Raw genomic sequence first — 18,486 nt, forward strand, 5'->3', positions numbered from 1 at the left:
ACTTAATCCTGAAACAAGAAAACACAGTATGTGACAGTTGTAATTACACTATGAAAATAAAGTCATGACTCTCACATACTGACAAATCAAATGACAAACAGGTTGTCAATATATGCACATAATTTCCATCACTAAATAAGGTCTTGACACATAAACCCACATATGCAGAGCTACTCACAAGTAACTTAACAAAACCTCAGTGGCCTCCTGTATGCTGTTCTTGGAAACCACATGCAAACCAAACCATGTGAAAAACAACCACTACACATAAAATTACACAATTAGTAAACCATCCATTAAATGTCCCATCCCTGCAGAATCTACTCCAACCCTATCGCACCACTGGACCACTAAGATCCAGCAACAAAAATCACTTGCAGATCACTAAAGCCAATAACTCTGCTGGTGAAGCACTATTCTCTTGCGCCATAGCCAAATTATGGAACTCCCTCCCACCCACAATTACCTTCATACCATCATGCACCCACTTCAAAACTTTACTAAAAGCGCACCTAAAACTTGCTGGCTATGCCCTTGCAACTCCCACTCTAATATCACCCACCCCATCCAACCACTACCTTTCTTTCCACTCCACTAACTACCTTGATTATAGGAAGCTCAGATGCTCATAAGCCTAGTACTTATTATACAGCAGGAACTTCTTATTGCAACATTTGTTAATGTCTGCTATGCACTTCACATGTAAAGATTCTAGTTGTCTACCGATGTACTATGTTCTTCATCTGTAAATATGTTGTAAGTAATTGCTATGTAAATTGTTAATCGCTATGTAATCCAATATAACTACTGTCTGTTTATTTTAACTGTGGAGCTTTTCTCCCCGGGCCTCCGCTGAAAATGGTCCTAAGTCCAGTCGGACACTCCCAGTCAACAAATATAAATAAATAAATAAATAAACAATACAGCATTTCCACAAGCAAGCTGCTAAGGTGAAACACCACAGTTCTATATTACACTGTTGAAAGGACTGTTCATCAAATGCCCTTTCATCGACATGTAAACACCATAGTACCAAAAGTATGAACAGCCACTTCAGCGAATAATTTCCCAGATGAAAAATTATGTGCCCAACAACAAACAAAACAAACTGTCAGACCCCCACACCTCCACTAACTAAATATGCCAACTCCGAGATCGCAATACAGTGGAGGAAAGGGCAAATACCTGATGACGGCCAGGTGATTTTTTTCCCCCTGGGAAAAAATTTGTTGATGTGGCCATTCAGAGTTTTGGTACTTCAAAGTTTACGTGTCTATGAAAGGCCATTCGATGAACAGCCCTTTCAACAATGTAATATAGACCCAAACACCACACATTCAGGCATGTTGGTCATAGGAGACTCCATTGTAAGACACATAGATGCCCTCTTCATTATATTGGATAAAGATGGTTACAGTCAGTTCCCTGTCAGGGGCCAGGATTCACCAGATCATGCAGGCACTCAGGTCATTCAACCACAGGTACCAGTATGACTCAGTCATAGTGCATATGGGTGGGAATAACTTGAGACATACCTCCCTGGACTATATTAAGAGAAACATGATAGACCAGTCTGAATATGTGTCACAGGCTGGTACGAGCCTTGCACTGAGCAGCATTCTACCCTCACCAAGAATGATACTACAATACAAGCAGAAAATGACTGACTTCAATAATTGGCTTAGCTACTGGTGCCATTCCAAAGGGGTCCAGTATTTATCAGCCTGGGATGACATGATCGACAGACCATGCTGCATTGCCAGAGAAGGTCTGCACCTGTCAACACCAGGCTTTTGAATACTGGCCAATGCATTACCCATCCCCATGGTGCCTTTTTAGGCAGTACCAAACCAAAAGTCCTACCAACATAAATTCTTATAATGCCAAGCTGAAGGTACTATTGCTCACTGTTAGGAGTCTTAACAAAAACTGCACTCCTTGGAAGCTCTCCTCACCCTGGAGAATGCTGACATCTGTTCAGTTACAGAGACATGGTTCAAGACTGCTGAAAGCACCCCAGCAGTGCAAGGCTACAAAGCCTATCATACATTCAGACCACCCTTTGAAAAGAAAACAAATGAAAGTAGGAGGTGTTTTCATTTACATAAAAACAATCACACCTCTAAATTGGTCAAGCAGGATGACTCGCTTGAGCTACTCCATGTCCAGATGACCATAAGTAAAATTACCCACCATATCATTGCTAGCTATAGGACCCCAGCCATGAACCATGAAAACCACTCTGCATAATTGAAGTTACTAGAATCACTTATCATTTAGCCCAGCACACTAATCATGGGTAAGTTTTACCTACCTCTCCATAAACTGGAAAACATTCATGACTACTAACATGCAGGCATAGAGATTCCTGGAATTTGTCAATGCAAATGCTGTGGAACAGCTGGTCTGCACTCCCACTAGGGGATCAAATATCCTTGGCATAGTACTCACAAACATGGGTGAGAGTTGTGCCCCCCCTGCAGTGTAATGTCCTCATTGGTAAGATGAGATCATAAATCAGCTTTCTTTTTGAAGTAAATGTTACGGTAGAACCCCCATCAAACCCTAGAACCCTAAAGAATTTTTCCATTGCAAATTATCTTCAAGTATGTGATAGCAGAGGTGAATTTAAAGCTGGAGGCTTATGCAGAAGTATAGAGAAATGCCTTGTACAACCACTTAAACAATTGCATACAAACAGCAGTACCTAACCAAACTAAACCCAGGTCTAGCCTAGAAAACAAGTCACCATGATGGACCCCTGGCATAAATAGACTATACAACAGAAGTAAGAAATTCCTGTCTAGAAGTAAGCGGGAGGGAGCGCAATAGAGAAAAAAATCCCTCATTAGTCTCAACATGCAAATCAAGGAACTAGTCAAGTCTTAAAAAGCTAAATATAAGACTAAAATAGCCTCCTAAACAAATGATAACCATAAAGCATTTTTAGTTATGTCTGAAATCTTAAGGGAAACAATTAACAATGTGTTGAAATGGCTGTAGATGGCACTACCTATACTCAGCAAGATGAAATAGCAAACATGCTGGCTGAAAAATTCAGCTCACATTTCACCCTATCATTACCACCGATCACTCCCCATGAAATACCCAATACTATTCCTTTGCCTGTTATCACAAAAGAACAGGTCATCATTGTACTTTCTAAAGCTAGAAACATAGTATCACTGGGCCCCAGTAGAATCCCTGGGTGCCTGTTAAATAGCTTGAAATATGACCTAGCAGACCAACTCGGATCTCTATTTAACCACATTCTTCAGGCAGGCTTTGTCCTAGTAGAGTGGAGGACAGCAACAGTCACCCCTCTGCACAAAGGGGGACCATCAACAGACCCAGGAAACTACTGGCCAATAAGTCTGACTATCCCCATATGCAAGGGTATGGTAAGCATTATCATGGACTTGATTAACAATGACATTGGAAATCTCCCAACTCTAGACCCAACCCAGTTTAGCTTCATGAAGAGCATGTCCTGCCTGCTAAATCTAGTGGACTTCTTTGAGATGGTCACCAATGCCATGGACATGAGTGAGAGAGTGCATACATCCTACCTTGTCCTGGCTGAGGCATTTGACACAATACCCCACTCGGACATTATAGATAAACTCAATAAACTGGGCATAAACCTCTACATCACCAGATGGACAACCAGATGTCTCATGGATTGGACACATGTTAGAATGGGGGAATCCACAACCAGCAAGAGGCCACTCACCAATGGAATACCACAAAGCTAAATGCTGTACACCCTCCTGTTTGGGATATACTTCTCAGATATTAAGGCAAATGTAGATGGCCTGTGGCTGACCAAGTTTGCTGATGACTGCAAGTTGGGGTCAGTCACTGACTCGCCAAACAATGTTGATATCCTACAGAAAGGTCTGATGCTGACTAATGATTGATGTCAGAGCCATGGCTTCAAACTAAGTGCAAATACATGCATAATAATACCCTTTAGGAAATCAAATACCCCTGCAAATTGCAACATTGATAGCACCCCCCCAAAAATGGACCCAGTGTTGAGAAATTTGGGTACTCAGATAGTAATCTGAGCTTTGACCACCACATATCCACTGTGGTGAAGAAATCCTTTTATCTGGCTCAGTAAGGGCATAGCATCCAGCTCTTAGGATATCATAGTACCTCTGTACTCGGCCCTCATCAGATCAATAATTGAGTCAAAACACCCTTTAGCATATATTTTGCAATGCACCTGAAACAACTGTAGCATCCTCAGAAGCTTCTCGCTAAAAAAATACAGGGTATAACCAACATATATCCTATGTGGACTGATTAAAACCCTATCACTGCCTTCAATTTCCTACTGATTACTGAAGGGTGATTTTTGCCTGACATAAAAGACAATCTCTGACCCAGCCAGGTGTTGTTTTACCACCTTACAATATTGTATGTAAGTCAACAGACGATTTTAAAGTGTACAACTATTCTACATGTGTTTGGATGAACAGTGTTGCAATTTATTTACAAAGGGTATGACATTCATACCACATAAGGTAACAGATGTGGCTTCTGTCCTGACGGATTTGAAACCCTATGTTATAAAGTTAAACTACAACTTATTATTTCAAAATTGTAATGGAGTGCTTAACCCCCTACATATACGCACCTAGTCCTTTTAATCCTCCCATCCATCCTGTTATTCAATGCCTCAAGAGTATCTATGAACTTGATATCTGCAACTACTTGGCCAGGGAAGCAAAACCTCAATATAAAGGTACCTCAAAGAATAATAACATAATTAAGGCTGAATCCATCATTCATCGTCTAGCAAAATTTTTAGACGTTAAGATCAAAGAATTTGTCACAGCTGAACCACACATTTGTCATGATTCATGGGACTTTCTGGATAAAATTAATCACATTCCTACCATGAATCATATATATTTATAACACTTGATTTAAAAGATTTCTATGCTATCATTCCACATCATGTCAGCCTAGAGTGGTTGTGTGAAATTTTAGCTGGCAAAGGACTACAACAGGACATCATAAATGTGTATGAAAATCTATGGAACTGGTGCTGAAAAATAATTTCATTATTTTTGAAAAAGAGATTTTTTTTTTTACAGACAAAAGGGATAGCCATGGATTCAGCATGTGGGGTCTATTTACCAATGCAGTAATGATGCAGTGGGAGAAAAAGCTTATTTTTGAGTCCACTTTCCATAGTTCATGCATATTCTACACCAGGTACCTGGACAATATATTTATTTTGTGGGATGGAGATGTGGACATCATTCCTTAGTTCCTGGAATTCATCAACACCTCAGAACATCTCCAATTCACACACCAAGTCCATGATAGCCATACAGTCTGTCTAGATGTTTTGCTCAAAAAGGATAATATCAACAAAAGATTTACTTCTGACATTTACTGGAAAGAAACTTACTGTGACAAATGTCTCCACTACACAAGTGCACATCCCGAGTGCAGAAGAGAGTGGTTGTCAAAGGCCATTTCATCCATGCTGCCTGGATGATCACAGATGAGGAAAGGTTTTGGGATGAATGCAACCTGTTAATGGGCATGTTTTTGAAACATGGATCTCCACCTACATTTATTAATGAATTAATGATCGAGGTCACAAATAAATGTGAAAGGAAGTACTTTGTACCCATCATTGGGGCAACAGTGCAAGATCATATTAGTCCATCGGTTATGGGTGCACAAACATCCACACATATCACTAACAGGACCGATAAATCTAAGAATTCCTTTATTACAGTATTTCATCCAGACAGTTACCATATTAGAAGCATACTTAATAAAAATTGGAATATTCTGACAAATGACAAACACATTAGAGAACATGTAGGTTTGGCTCCAGGCATTGTTTATAAGAAAGGGCAAAACCTCAAAGATTTATTTGAGAAGAAATCAGTGCAACTGTCAAAGCACTTTGTGATGGCAAAATGTGGCAGCTGCCTGTATTGCAAGTATATCTTAACTGTTAATTTGTTTGTCATTAATGGTGTCCACTTTAGACCCCAAAAATATTTTAATTGTAATTCTATTAAAGTCATTTATTGTGCTCAGTGCCACCACTCTGAAGGGTTTTATGTTGTTAAGACAGAAAGATGTCTACAAGACAGAATTTATGAGTAGACATGATATTAGAACTGAAAAAGATACCAATGCTCTTCCCAAACATACCATGGAATTCCCTGACCACACCTTTAAATTTTTCATTTTACAACAATTTGTCCTGCCAGATAGATAGGGCCCATGGACATGCAATCTGGAAAAACTTGAACTTCTCTGGCAATTGAAACTTAATGCCGTGAACTGGTTTGGTTTGAATGACCAAATATCCATCACCTGTATTTTAAAACTGAAATCTTTAGAAAGGTGATGGCTGCAATATGTTGCCAGTAAATTATTAGTATGTAAAAAATCAGAAGCACATGTATAAACTAACTTAAATCTGTTTGTAATTCATATCAGTTTTCTACCTGCATGGCCCTTTAAGTCTTCTAAAATCCTCTTTAAATCCTCCCAAAGGAAGCATGACATCACTGGGGGCTTGGCATTCATGTGACCTAGATTGGTGTATGTATGAACTCGATTTTTTAAACATGGTTTTATCTGAAGATGTTTTCATTAAGAAGACAGACGTTCTTATCTTTTACTTGTTTTTATCAGCATTTCAATATTAAAGCAACTTTTTCACAGATTGTGGCTCCAGGTGTACTGTGTCCATACTTTTGAACTATCTTGGTTTGCAGTTTGTTCTTTGTGGATTACACCTTTTCTAGATTATGGAAGACCAGGCATCATCTATTGCTTCTATATCTATTTTCTATAATATTAGTATAATCAGTAGAAAATACATTAGCAATCTGGATGGCCACATTGCTCTTTATACTCAGTGTCTCTTGAACTGACTGCACTTTGCACTTTTCCTTGTATTTCAGCCTGTGAGATGGTTCTATGGTATGTGCACATTGCATAGAACATTTTAGCTAGTGGCACCTGCGTATAAAAATACACACATATAAAGCTGCTAGCAGAGAAAACTTGAGGGTCTATCAAATTCCTCAGATTTCCAGCTAGCTACTGTTTAGCCACCTTTACCCTCAACGATTCTGCTTTACTCATCTAAGCTTCTGTTTTTCTGAGACATCCTTGAATACCCCTAGCAATGATGTTTGGGCCCCCGAGATGCAACTCTTTGAAATATTACTAATTGAATCAGTCTTGTTTCATCTCTTGCCCACTTGACACATATGTCTGTTTCTCTCTACCACTCTGAATTTTCTCTATAAATGTATTTATTTATTTTATTTAACATTTGTTTACTGGGAAAGTCCAAATTGGAACAAAGCCAATTTTCAGTGGAGACCCAGGGAGAAATGCTCTAGACACATGTCTTTGTAACATGGGAGGAAACCAAAGTACCCGTAGAAAACACACATGAATCCATGGAGGACATGCAGACCCTGCACAGAAGGGACTCCAGCCGAAAATCAAAATGGAGAACCTCTTGCTGTGAGGCGACACTGCTACTGTTGCACCACTGCACCATACCATGTACTCATTTCCATGTACCATTTCCAGTTTTCATTGATGAATTGCTGTGCTTAGATTATACCTTTCCTTTAGCTTCTGTCTCCTAATGTATGCTTAGAAGCTGTGTCTCTCTCAACTTAAACCTTATACCTAATGATGACTCTGTTTATATAATTTCCAGCAAAATAATTTCTACTTTCTAAATGTCTTGCTCTTGTCCTTTCTAGAATTGCATGCTGTAGTCCAATGTAAGGATACATTTTAACAACTTTTCGCCTGAATCTATATCTGCTGTGAAAATTGCGTTCATTCAAAGCAGGTGTACCACCTCACATTTTAACATTCCACACTATATCCACATGTAGGATGCTGTGCTAAGTAACATCGAACTTTTAACATTTCGACTCTAAATTTGGGAGAAATACATGATAATTCCAAATTTTCATAACATTCACTACACACCACTCCCGTCAGATCACTCTGAGAAATTCAGAAACTTCAACACGTTTTCACTTGCATGGCAAGCATAGAAAATACCATAATTGCATGTGAGCATTGTTTGCACAGACAAAACATGCATGCAACACAATTCACACCATTCATATTATATAGAGTTGATTTATGCTCCTGATAAATGACAAAAAGAATGATTTTTTGTATTCCACAGCTGTTTATACTAATACACGATATAATAAGAGAAGGACAATATTGTCAGTTATATCTAATTTACTCTTAGTTAGATACCTCAGATTTTACTCCTCTGTCAACCTAGATGCTTTTGTGCCATCTCTGTTTTCCATGAATTGTACTTATTTGCAGTATCGGAATCTCAGCTCATCTACTGATGTCATAGTGGGACTGTCCTGCTGCAGGACATCCTACACTCATATTACCAGTAGCGTAGCTAGGGTAGAGTGGAGGGAGCAGCTATCCCTGGTGCAAAGGGTTAGGGGATTTGATTGGTCAATCCTGAGTGCTCATCAGTGCATACCTGCTAAATGCCTGTATTGCATATGTGGTCAGACTGAAGCACTGTATTGCTCCATGTGTGGTATAAACTGTAGCTTCTGCTTTTTTTTTTTTCATGACGGGACGCCAGATCAGACAAATGGCACCAGTGCAAATTTAGCTAGCTGTCCTTCTGCATATAACTATTACTGCTCTATAAAGTGAGATGCCAAAGGATTTTAAAGCTCTCATCAGTTAAACTTTATATCTCTTAATATAAGGGTCTTTATCTTCAGTATACTTGCACCTAATCCTGCTGAATAGCTAACAGAGTGCAACTTTTCAAGTTGAGAGTCAGCAATGCCCTTTTTGCTGAAGTACTTTGCAGTTCTTAAGGACAGTTTCCATCCTGAATAAATCTGAATTTATGCATATCTGTATTAAATATTACCTGGTTTGATTTCTAGCACACATTTTTTTGTGGTATGTACATATGACTTTACGAAAAACATTTTTATAAAATAAACTTTTCTTGTGTAAAAATGCTGCAAGCTCTGTGAAGTATGAAAATGCTGATATATCCAGGTTTTTACAAAGGTTTGGTTTGGTTACATACTTTAAAACTTTACATTCTTTCAAGATGTTTAAACTGTTTCTTACTACTTTACAATTGCTTACTTATTTAGCATACCAGATTTTTCTTGGAAAAGGAGATGTGTCTGAAGAAATAAAAGAGGTCCAAGAGGAAAAGAAGGCACAGACAAATATTCAAATTACCTCGGTGTTGGACTTACTGAGAAACCGCACTGCTCGCTGGCAGTTAATCACTGTAATTATTATAATGGCCTGTTACCAGCTCTGTGGGCTGAATGCTGTAAGTATCTTTTCTTTCAGTGTGAATGAATTGCTGAGATTGTATTGAATGCCTGTTTCATAGATTTGTAGTCATTCAATAGTCATCATTTGTGATAAAATCAGTTGCATTTGAATTAGCAGTATCATAAATTAGCTTCCATATTATTCATACTGGTGGAGATTTTTTACAGTCTTACCTTCCTTGAGTATATCATGCAACCTGCTAACAGCTACATCATGGAATCATCTAGTGGACCCAAATATATTCTCTTAAAGTTAATTATGACAGAATCTTAATAATGGTTTTGAAGATTCTGATTGCTAGTAATGCAGCTGTCAATCTCTCAGCACCAAAATTGGAGACAATATCAAAACATACCTCTCAACCTCTTAGTGGAAGAAATCTCGACAAAGCCCAAAATAATTTTTGGGGGGAGAACACAGGCCTGAAAATAGGGACAGATTTTAAATATTGGTTTTATGAACTTAGAAAGTTGCTAGAATAACAAGATTTATGGGGTCTATATCACATAGTTGAAGTTTTATAACTTTGAACATGGAATGTTCGAACCATTCCATTCGAAGTTGCAAAACTTCGACTAGCGATAAAAAAAAAATTTAAATTAAAAACAAAATGAACTGTTGTAAGCAGGGGGCATGCCCCCCTGCACCCCCCACATGGGGGGGCTGTGCTCTGCCACACCCCCTGCTACTCAGATATACCAACTCCAAGATCGCATCACATTGAAATGAACGGAAGCCTCCCCTTACAGAGATTTCAATTTAAACACTCTAACTTGCACAAGTTCGGATTTATGGTCTCAACCATATGGTGTTTGAACTTGTAGAAGTTCGACTATGTGATAGGAACCCGATTTATGTTAGCATGCATTTTCTGAAGGATATGAAGTCTGAAACTGAAATGTATGTCATTATATAGAAACTTCAATCCACTGTGAGCTGCCAGCAGATCACAACTTTTATGAGGAAAAGACCGTAAACATGAGGTGATAATCTGGACAGCTGAGAGATATCTACCAAAAATATTCAAGGATGTCTGATTCAAATTCCATTAGCACCACACTGATTTTGAAAAATGACAATATAAAAGCACATAACTTAACACACATTTTCTGAAGTAAATGAAGTTTGTAACTATAATGAATGCCATTATTTTTTATTATAATCTACCATCTTTCTTTCAAAGTGTCACAGATTATGGGACAGTAAGAACAAAATAATGAGCTAAAATCAGAAATATCCTTGAAAATCAGTGACATTAGAGAGGTATCATCAGAAAACAGACAGATAATTCAAAGTATAAAACCAAGTATATACCCAAGCAGAGCTCCACGTGGTCCTGCAGAGGGGTCCTGGCAACAGAGAACTGAAAGAAGCGACCACTTTCCCGATTTAAGTATTTTTTGGCTTTTTTTATCTGCATTGTCCTCTCTGGCTTTCATTTAATAAGATATAACTGTTTTTGTGTCTATCTGCTGAATTCTAAAGTATCTGCACTTAAAAGTAGCATTTAATAATACTGTTTTTTTGCTAATTTAATTGCTGAGGCTGCTCACTAAAGTGTGCTAGCCTGTGTAAATCGATTTTACTGTTTGCCTAACTGCATTTCTGTGTTAAAAAAAAAAAAAAAAAAAAAAAAAAATTCTTGTTTTCCCGCTTTGCTTCGACTTTAGTTAAGACCAGTATACAGCTTTTTGCTATTCTCTGCTGTGTGTGTCCTGTGTTGGCCATTGCCTTACTTGGATAGGAAGGAAGTTTCTGAGCTCACCAGTGGGAGGGGGGAGCCTTGAGCAGCCTATCTGTCCCTGGGGAAGTGACCTCAGCACTTGAGCTGTAAATCATTGGTTGCCTTGGACCATTTCTAGCTCTTTTCAAGTTCCTATAAAAAAAAATGCTGCCTCTTTTTTTTTGGCTATATACCCAAGCAGAGCTCCACGTGGTCCTGCAGAGGGTCCTGGCAACAGAGAACTGAAAGAAGCGACCACTTTCCTGATTTAAGTATTTTTGGCTTTTTTTATCTGCATTGTCCTCTCTGGCTTTCATTTAATAAGATATAACTGTGTTTGTGTCTATCTGCTGAATTCTAAAGTATCTGCACTTAAAAGTAGCATTGAATAATACTGTTTTTTGCTAATTTAATTGCTGTGGCTGCTCACTAAAGTGTGCTAGCCTGTGTAAATCGCTTTTACTGTTTGCCTAACTGCATTTCTGTGTGCTTTCCTAAAAAACAAAAAAAAAAAAAAAACCTTTTTTTTCGCCCTTGCTCTCGACTAGTTAAGACCAGTATACAGGCTTTGCTGTATTCTGGGCTGTGTGTAGTGCCTGTGTTGGCCATTGCCTTACTTGGATAGAAGGAAGTTTCTGAGCGCACCAGTGGGAGTGGGGAGCCTTGAGCAGCCTATCTGTCCCTGGGGAAGTGACCTCAGCACTTGAGCTGTAAATCATTGGTTGCCTTGGACCATTTCTAGCTCTTTGCTATATACCCAAGCAGAGCTCCGTGGGTCTGCAGAGGGGTCCTGGCAACAGAGAACTGCCTGATTTAAGTATTTTTGGCTTTTATCTGCATTGTCCTCTCTGGCTTTCATTTAATAAGATATAACTGTTTTGTGTCTATCTGCTGAATTCTAAAGTATCTGCACTTAAAAGTAGCATTTGTGTGCTAGCCTGTGTAAATCGATTTACTGTTTGCCTAACTGCATTTCTTGTGCTTTCCTAAAAAACAAAAACAAAAAAATACTCCTTGTTTTCCGCCTTTGCTCTGTGTTGGCCATTGCCTTACTTGGATAGAAGGAAGTTTCTGAGCTCACCAGTGGGAGTGGGAGCCCTGAGCAGCCTATCTGTCCCTGGGGAAGTGACCTCAGCACTTGAGCTGTAAATCATACGTGAGTGCAGAGGGAGGTCCTGGCAGAGAAGAGAAAAGAGCGACCACCTCTTCCCTGATTTAAGTTTTTTGGCTTTTTATAAGATATAACTGTTTTTGTGTCTATCTGCTGAATTCTAAAGTATCTGCACTTAAAAGTAGCATTTTGGTAATAATACTGTTTTTTTTAATTAATTGTTGAGGCTGCTCACTAAACTGTGTGTGCTGTGTCTGTAAATTTACTGTACTGTTAACAACTGCATTTCTGTGTGCTTTCCTAAAAATAATTTAATTGCTGATTGGCTAAGCCAAGCTGTGCTGTGTAAGCTGTGTTTTTTTGTTTTTGCCTGTTGCATTTCTGTGTGCTTTCAAAAAAAAAAAAAAACAAAAAAATACTCCTTGTTTCAGTATACAGGCTTTGCTGTTCTGCTGTGTGTAGTTGTTGTGTTGGGCATTTGCCTTGGATAGAAGAGAGTTTTGAGAGCACACCAGTGGGGAGGGGGAGCCTTGAGCAGCCTATCTGTCCCTGGCTTTGTAAGTTTCCTGTGTAAAAATCCGGCTCAGGTTTTTTTTTTTTTTTTTTTAGTTTAGCCTAAGCAGCCAGTTAGTTATACAGGTTTATTTAAACTTAGCTCCGCCAAGTCTGCTTTCAATTTTTCCCTAGAAAGCTCTACTCAGTCTATTTAGTTGTATATCTCTACCCTAAAGCACTACAGGCATCCACTACCCCTGTGAATACCCACTTGTCGAGTGGTAGACCACCAGCATCCTCTCTTGTTCAGCTGGTTATACTAACACATATACTTGTGAGATGCAACTATATAGCCAGACTGGAGGCTGAACCACATAAGAACACAAAGACATACTGGAGGGCTCTTTAAAAACTTACCAAAAAAACAAGAGGCCTCCAAAGCAGACACCCAGAAATACACCCCACAAGCGCAACACCTACAACACATACCCACACAATCACAGCCCCTAGCAAAAATACTATGCCAGAGACATTAGTAATAGGTGACTCTATAGTCAGACACACCGACGTTCCACTTACCAGGCTGAATAAAGGAGAGGGTAAGGTGAGCTGCCTATCAGGGCTAGGATCCGCCCACATTACACATGCACTCAGGTCCATGAAAAGAGACATTGAGGAGCTCTCCCGATGTATGTAGCCCAGACTGGTATGACCCTGACCCTGAGCAGCATCCCGCGCTCACCAAGAATGATACCTCAGTACAAAGACAAATGGAAAAAATTAGGTAATGCTGCTCAACGCCAGAAGTCTAAATCTCAAGATGCTGGTTCAAGCTCCTGAGAGTACTCCAGGTCCATTTTCATAAAGGACACCTACACCTCTCATTGGTGGCTACCCATGAAGCATCAGAAACCATAGTTTACTACTCATAGGCAAAAAACTATACAACTGGTATGCATGTTATAGAACTCCCAAATGCTATGGAGCAACTGGTCACTTCTCCTACAAGGAGAGATAATATACTTGACCTGATTATCACAAACATGGGTCCAAATGCTCGCACCGGATATAAACCCCTCAAGTCAGAAATGATATCCTTAGCCCTACTGGTTAATGGAAACCACATCCCAAAATGCTGAATCCTTCACAAAAGCTTCTACGGTCTACGGACATCTCCAAGAAGCTATAAACAAACTGTACAACAAAAGCTACTGCAGGACAAGATACCAAAGACAATCACTGGCAGATAGGTTCAGTGCAAATTTCTCCCTCCCTCACCCCTAAAGATGAAGTAATTATCCCTGCTGAATGTAACCTACCTGTCATCACAGACATACAGGTGAAATCAGCACTCAACAAGGCAAAAACACAGCATCTATGGTGAACTTCAAGATGAACTAAACCCGCCCCTAAGAACTCTATTCAATTTTAGCCTCACTACAGGATATGTACCTGAACACTGGCGCACAGCAACAGTGGCATAAGTTTGACCAGCCTGGTCTGTAAGGCTATGGAAAGAATCATCATGGAACTCATAAACATTGGGGATCTGCAGACCCTTGATCCCACACAGTTCGGTTTTGTAAAAGGCAGATCCTGCCTCTTAAACCTGGTTGACTTCTTCGAGACAGTCACTAGTGCCATCGATGAGGGCAAGGCTGTCCACACTGCCTACTTGGACTTGGCTAAGGCCTGACACGATACCACACTCTGGCATCATTGACAAGCTCAGCAGCCTAAATGTAAATCCATATGTCACAAGATGGGTAGCAAACTGGCTAAAAAACAGAACCCATAAGGTTAAAATTGCTGGAGCTATGTCAGACTCAAAACCAGTCACAAGTGGTGTCCCACAGGGCTCAGTCTTTGGTCCACTCCTATTCGGCATTTACTTCTCAGATGTGAAAGCAAATATGGAAGGATTATGGCTGTCAAAGTTTGCAGATGACTGCAAACTGGGTGCCATAGTTGATTCACCTGCTGACACACACATCCTACAGAAAGGTCTCACTGAAACGGACAACTGAATCATGGCTTCAAACTTAACGCCAAAAATGTATAGTCATCCCCTTTGGGAAAAACAAAGTACCCACAAATTATCAACCCACTGAATACGGAAGAAGTAATCAGAGACCTGTGGTCAGAAAGACATTCTACCTTGCCCATCTCATCATGAAGGGATTCTCATCCAGATCAAAGAAGGTCATTGTACCTTTGTCAGGCCCATGATTGAATATAATGCTCCATTTGGGATGTATCTCACCCACATGCAACAACTGGAAAGACCCCAGAAGTACCTCACCAAGAGGATCATAGGTCTCAAACATGTGCCTTATCCAGCTAGATTAAAGAAACTCCAGCTCTATTCAGATGTCCAACCAGGAATTGATGGACATGCTCCATCTCAAAAATCCAAATCCACCAGAACCACACGAGCTAAAGATTTCAACCTCTGCACAAATATGAATAGGACATGCTGGAGGGATAGATTCATAACACAGAGGTTACCCATACTCTGGAACAAAATCCCAGTTCATGTGAGACAGAGCCCTTCATTGGCACTGTTCAAGAAAACATGGATGGGAGATATAGTCACCTCAGTGTCACTACTAGACAGAGGTATAGTTTACTAAATAATGGGGTCCCACATGTGTCACTACTAGAGAGGCGCAACTATATAGTATGGGGTGGCATGGCAGATAGCCTAGTACACTACTATGAAACTATGAAACATATTGGCAAAATAACACACATCGTGTGAGGGAGGGAAGACAGAGGAATCTGTTTTTATTAGTCTGTTTACAGGAGTGTGATACACTAATACAATTAAAATATAATTAGGGAGAAACTAGATTTATTTCCGAACCTCTAGCATTATTTGCCCTATAATGGACCTCCTTTGTATTTCTGAGGATCATATTTATGACCTTGGGATGATGAGTCTGTTACAGTGAATGTGTATTGTACCTACTTTGAAGTACAAAGATTTCCTAAGTGTATTTATAGTCACGGTGTAGTGGGAGCAGTCCCCCAAATAGATGGGCACAACTGGCTTGCCCCCTTCAGAATACTATAAAACTGTAACAGTTAATTTTGTAATTTGCTAATCAGATTCTGAAATTGGAGCTTGTTTTTTGCATCGACAAAATTCATATTACAGCTTGTTTGCAGTTGCAACAGGAAGCCCTGATGGATTGCACTTAGATTACCCTGAACTGACAGAAACTAATTAACTAGAAGACCTTTAGATTTTTGTCTAGTTTTGTTTTTATTTTACTTATAGTCCAGTTAGAATAAGTCAGATATGAATCCTTTTTTTTTTCTGTAACTCTGAAACAGTACTGTGCAGGAAGTGTGAGCTGCTGGCCTGGGGTTTACAAACTAGAGCTGCAGTTTAGGCAGGCTGTGCATCACTGTGATAAGAAACAGCTCAGTCAGTACATTTATTCCTGAAAATTTTAAAGTTGTTTTTTTTTGGACTGCATCTTATTTTACCAACATTTTCTCCTAAATTAACAGGGTCTATATTAAATTTTCGAATGCTTAAATGTTCGAATCACTAAAGATCGAACTTTAGTGATCGAACGTTCAAATGTTCGAATATTTTAAAAAATTAAAAAAATAAAATAAAACAAACAAAAGAAAAAGTAAAGGGTGTAAGCAGGGGGGCAAGCCCCCCTGCACCCCCACACCCTGCTACTTAAATATACCAACTCAGAGACTGCGATACAGTGTAGGAAATGGAAATTTTCTGTTTCCGCACTGTAGTGCACTGAAGTGTGATCTCAGAGTTGGTATATTTAAGTAGTGGGGGATGTGGGGGGCTTGCCTCCCACTTGGGGGGTGCAGGGGGTTTACCCCCTGTTTAAGCACTTAAGATTTTGTTTTTTTATAATTTTTTTTAAATATTCGAACAATTGAGAGTTCGGTCATTAAAGTTTGATCTTTGGTGATTCAAACGTTTAAGCATTCGAATATTTAATATAGACCCAATTAACAGATCTATAAAGGCATATCCCAAAAATTCATCCCTCTTGTCTTCTCATGCTAACTAATATTGTCGTCTAAGCTGAAAAATAACCACACCAACACTAGCACTCTGATCATTTATTAATCCACAACTAAAAGTTACTTATAGTATGATCAAATTAACTTTGTACCACAACAAACACAGTGTAAATTTTCACCTTAAGCCATTTGGTGTAACCAAGCCCATTTTGGCTCAATATCAAATGGTCTGGATGCGACCCACAAGCTTCCTCAGACTTGTTGCACAATAAACTAAGGAGTAGACGCTCATCCCCATCATCACTTGCCTTGATCAGGGCTTAAACTTGTACAACACACGGCCCACATGAGGGGACTATTGAAAAGGAACCAGTGGGGAAAGTAAGGGGGGGTTAAGCCAGAAGACATCCTTTCCCGGGAAACTAAATGAAAAATGGGGGTGGGTGGATGGGGATACTGTGAGCTGCTGTCGACAAAGTAAAAAATGACTTGCAGCACTCATCTTAAATAGCCTTAGGTATTTTGACCACCCCTGATCAGTTTGCAGACAATGGGCTTACGGGTAAGCCTCTGTTGTCTTCTAAGCTGAGAAATAACCACATCAGCACTAGCATTGCAACCATTTATTAACCAACAACTAGATGTTATTGTTAATACAATGAAATTAACTGTGTACCCAAAACAAACACAGTGTAAATTCTCACCTTAAGCCACTTGGCATAACCAAGCATTTTTATGCTCAATATTGAAGAGTCCAGGTGCATACCACAAGCTGCCTCAGAGCTGTTGAGCAATTAACCTAGGGTAGATGTTCATCCCCAACATCACTTGCCTTGTCCAGGGCTTAGACCTGTACAACACACTGCCACATAAGGGAGCTGTTGAAGAGCAGCCATTGGGAAAAGAAAATGGGGGGGTAATGATGCAAGGCATCCACCAGGTGGCATAACAATGCCATTTCCCCCCTTCAGCAGCCTCCATCAGCCTTAACTGTGCAATGCACTAAACTTCCTGGGAAGATACAGTGCTGAAGTAATTCTTAACTGCTACAGTAATGTTTACATTAAACAGGTCAAAGGCTAGATTGTTCAGATGCTCCATCAGAGTCATAAAAGTATTTATCTGGTTTGTCAAAGTCTTTATACCTATCACCTAGAATCTGACTTGGTTGGATGCACGAGCCACTTATAGTTTATAAAATGAATGGAGATTTCAATAGCTGCCTCCTTCTTGGCTCTAATACAATGAATTCTAGGTATGATCAGAGACCAAAACAAAATCATTTGAAGGTACAGTATACAGCATTTCTGAAGGTCAGACAAACTCTCACCAACAAAATCCTCTTTGGTACTACAACTAAGTTGCTTCCTCCTAAATCAATCACTAAAGTAAGGGAAGCCACCTCTAGTAGTAGACCCGTAATGAGCAGTGTACCCCAGGGATCGGTCTTGGGGCCTCTACTGTTTGGGATATACTTTTCTGAGGTGCAAGCCAAAACCGGTGGTCTGTGGCTGACCAAGTCTGCAGATGACTGCAGGCTGGGTGCTGTCTTAAATTCCCCTAGTGATGTGAACATCCTCCAAGAAGGCCTTACCCAAAGTAATGACTGGTGCCAGAAGCATGGCCTCAAACTGAATGCGAAGAAATGCATCATTATCCCCTTTGGAGAAAATGTCCTCCCCACTAATTATCACATTAATAACAATGTACTGAGCATGCAATCAGTCGTGAGGGACTTGGGCACCCAGGTTGATAGCAACCTGACTTTTGACCA

General features: G+C 39.7%; 1 protein-coding gene across 3 annotated transcripts in view; it reads left to right on the forward strand.

Moving 5' to 3' along the window:
- The window catches only part of SLC2A9 (solute carrier family 2 member 9), a 3,818,728-nt gene that overhangs the window by 2,345,107 nt on the left and 1,455,135 nt on the right, over positions 1 to 18,486 (forward strand). For all 3 annotated transcript variants that reach the window (XM_044062595.1, XM_044062594.1, XM_044062593.1), the window contains exon 8: positions 9,183 to 9,370. In XM_044062595.1, the coding sequence (XP_043918530.1) occupies positions 9,183 to 9,370 (188 nt within the window). The remainder of the gene's footprint in view (positions 1 to 9,182; positions 9,371 to 18,486) is intronic.

The sequence above is a fragment of the Protopterus annectens genome, chromosome 2.part1, assembly GCF_019279795.1.
Source record: "Protopterus annectens isolate FY-2018-M chromosome 2.part1, PAN1.0, whole genome shotgun sequence".
NCBI classification, from domain to species: Eukaryota; Metazoa; Chordata; order Ceratodontiformes; family Protopteridae; genus Protopterus; species Protopterus annectens.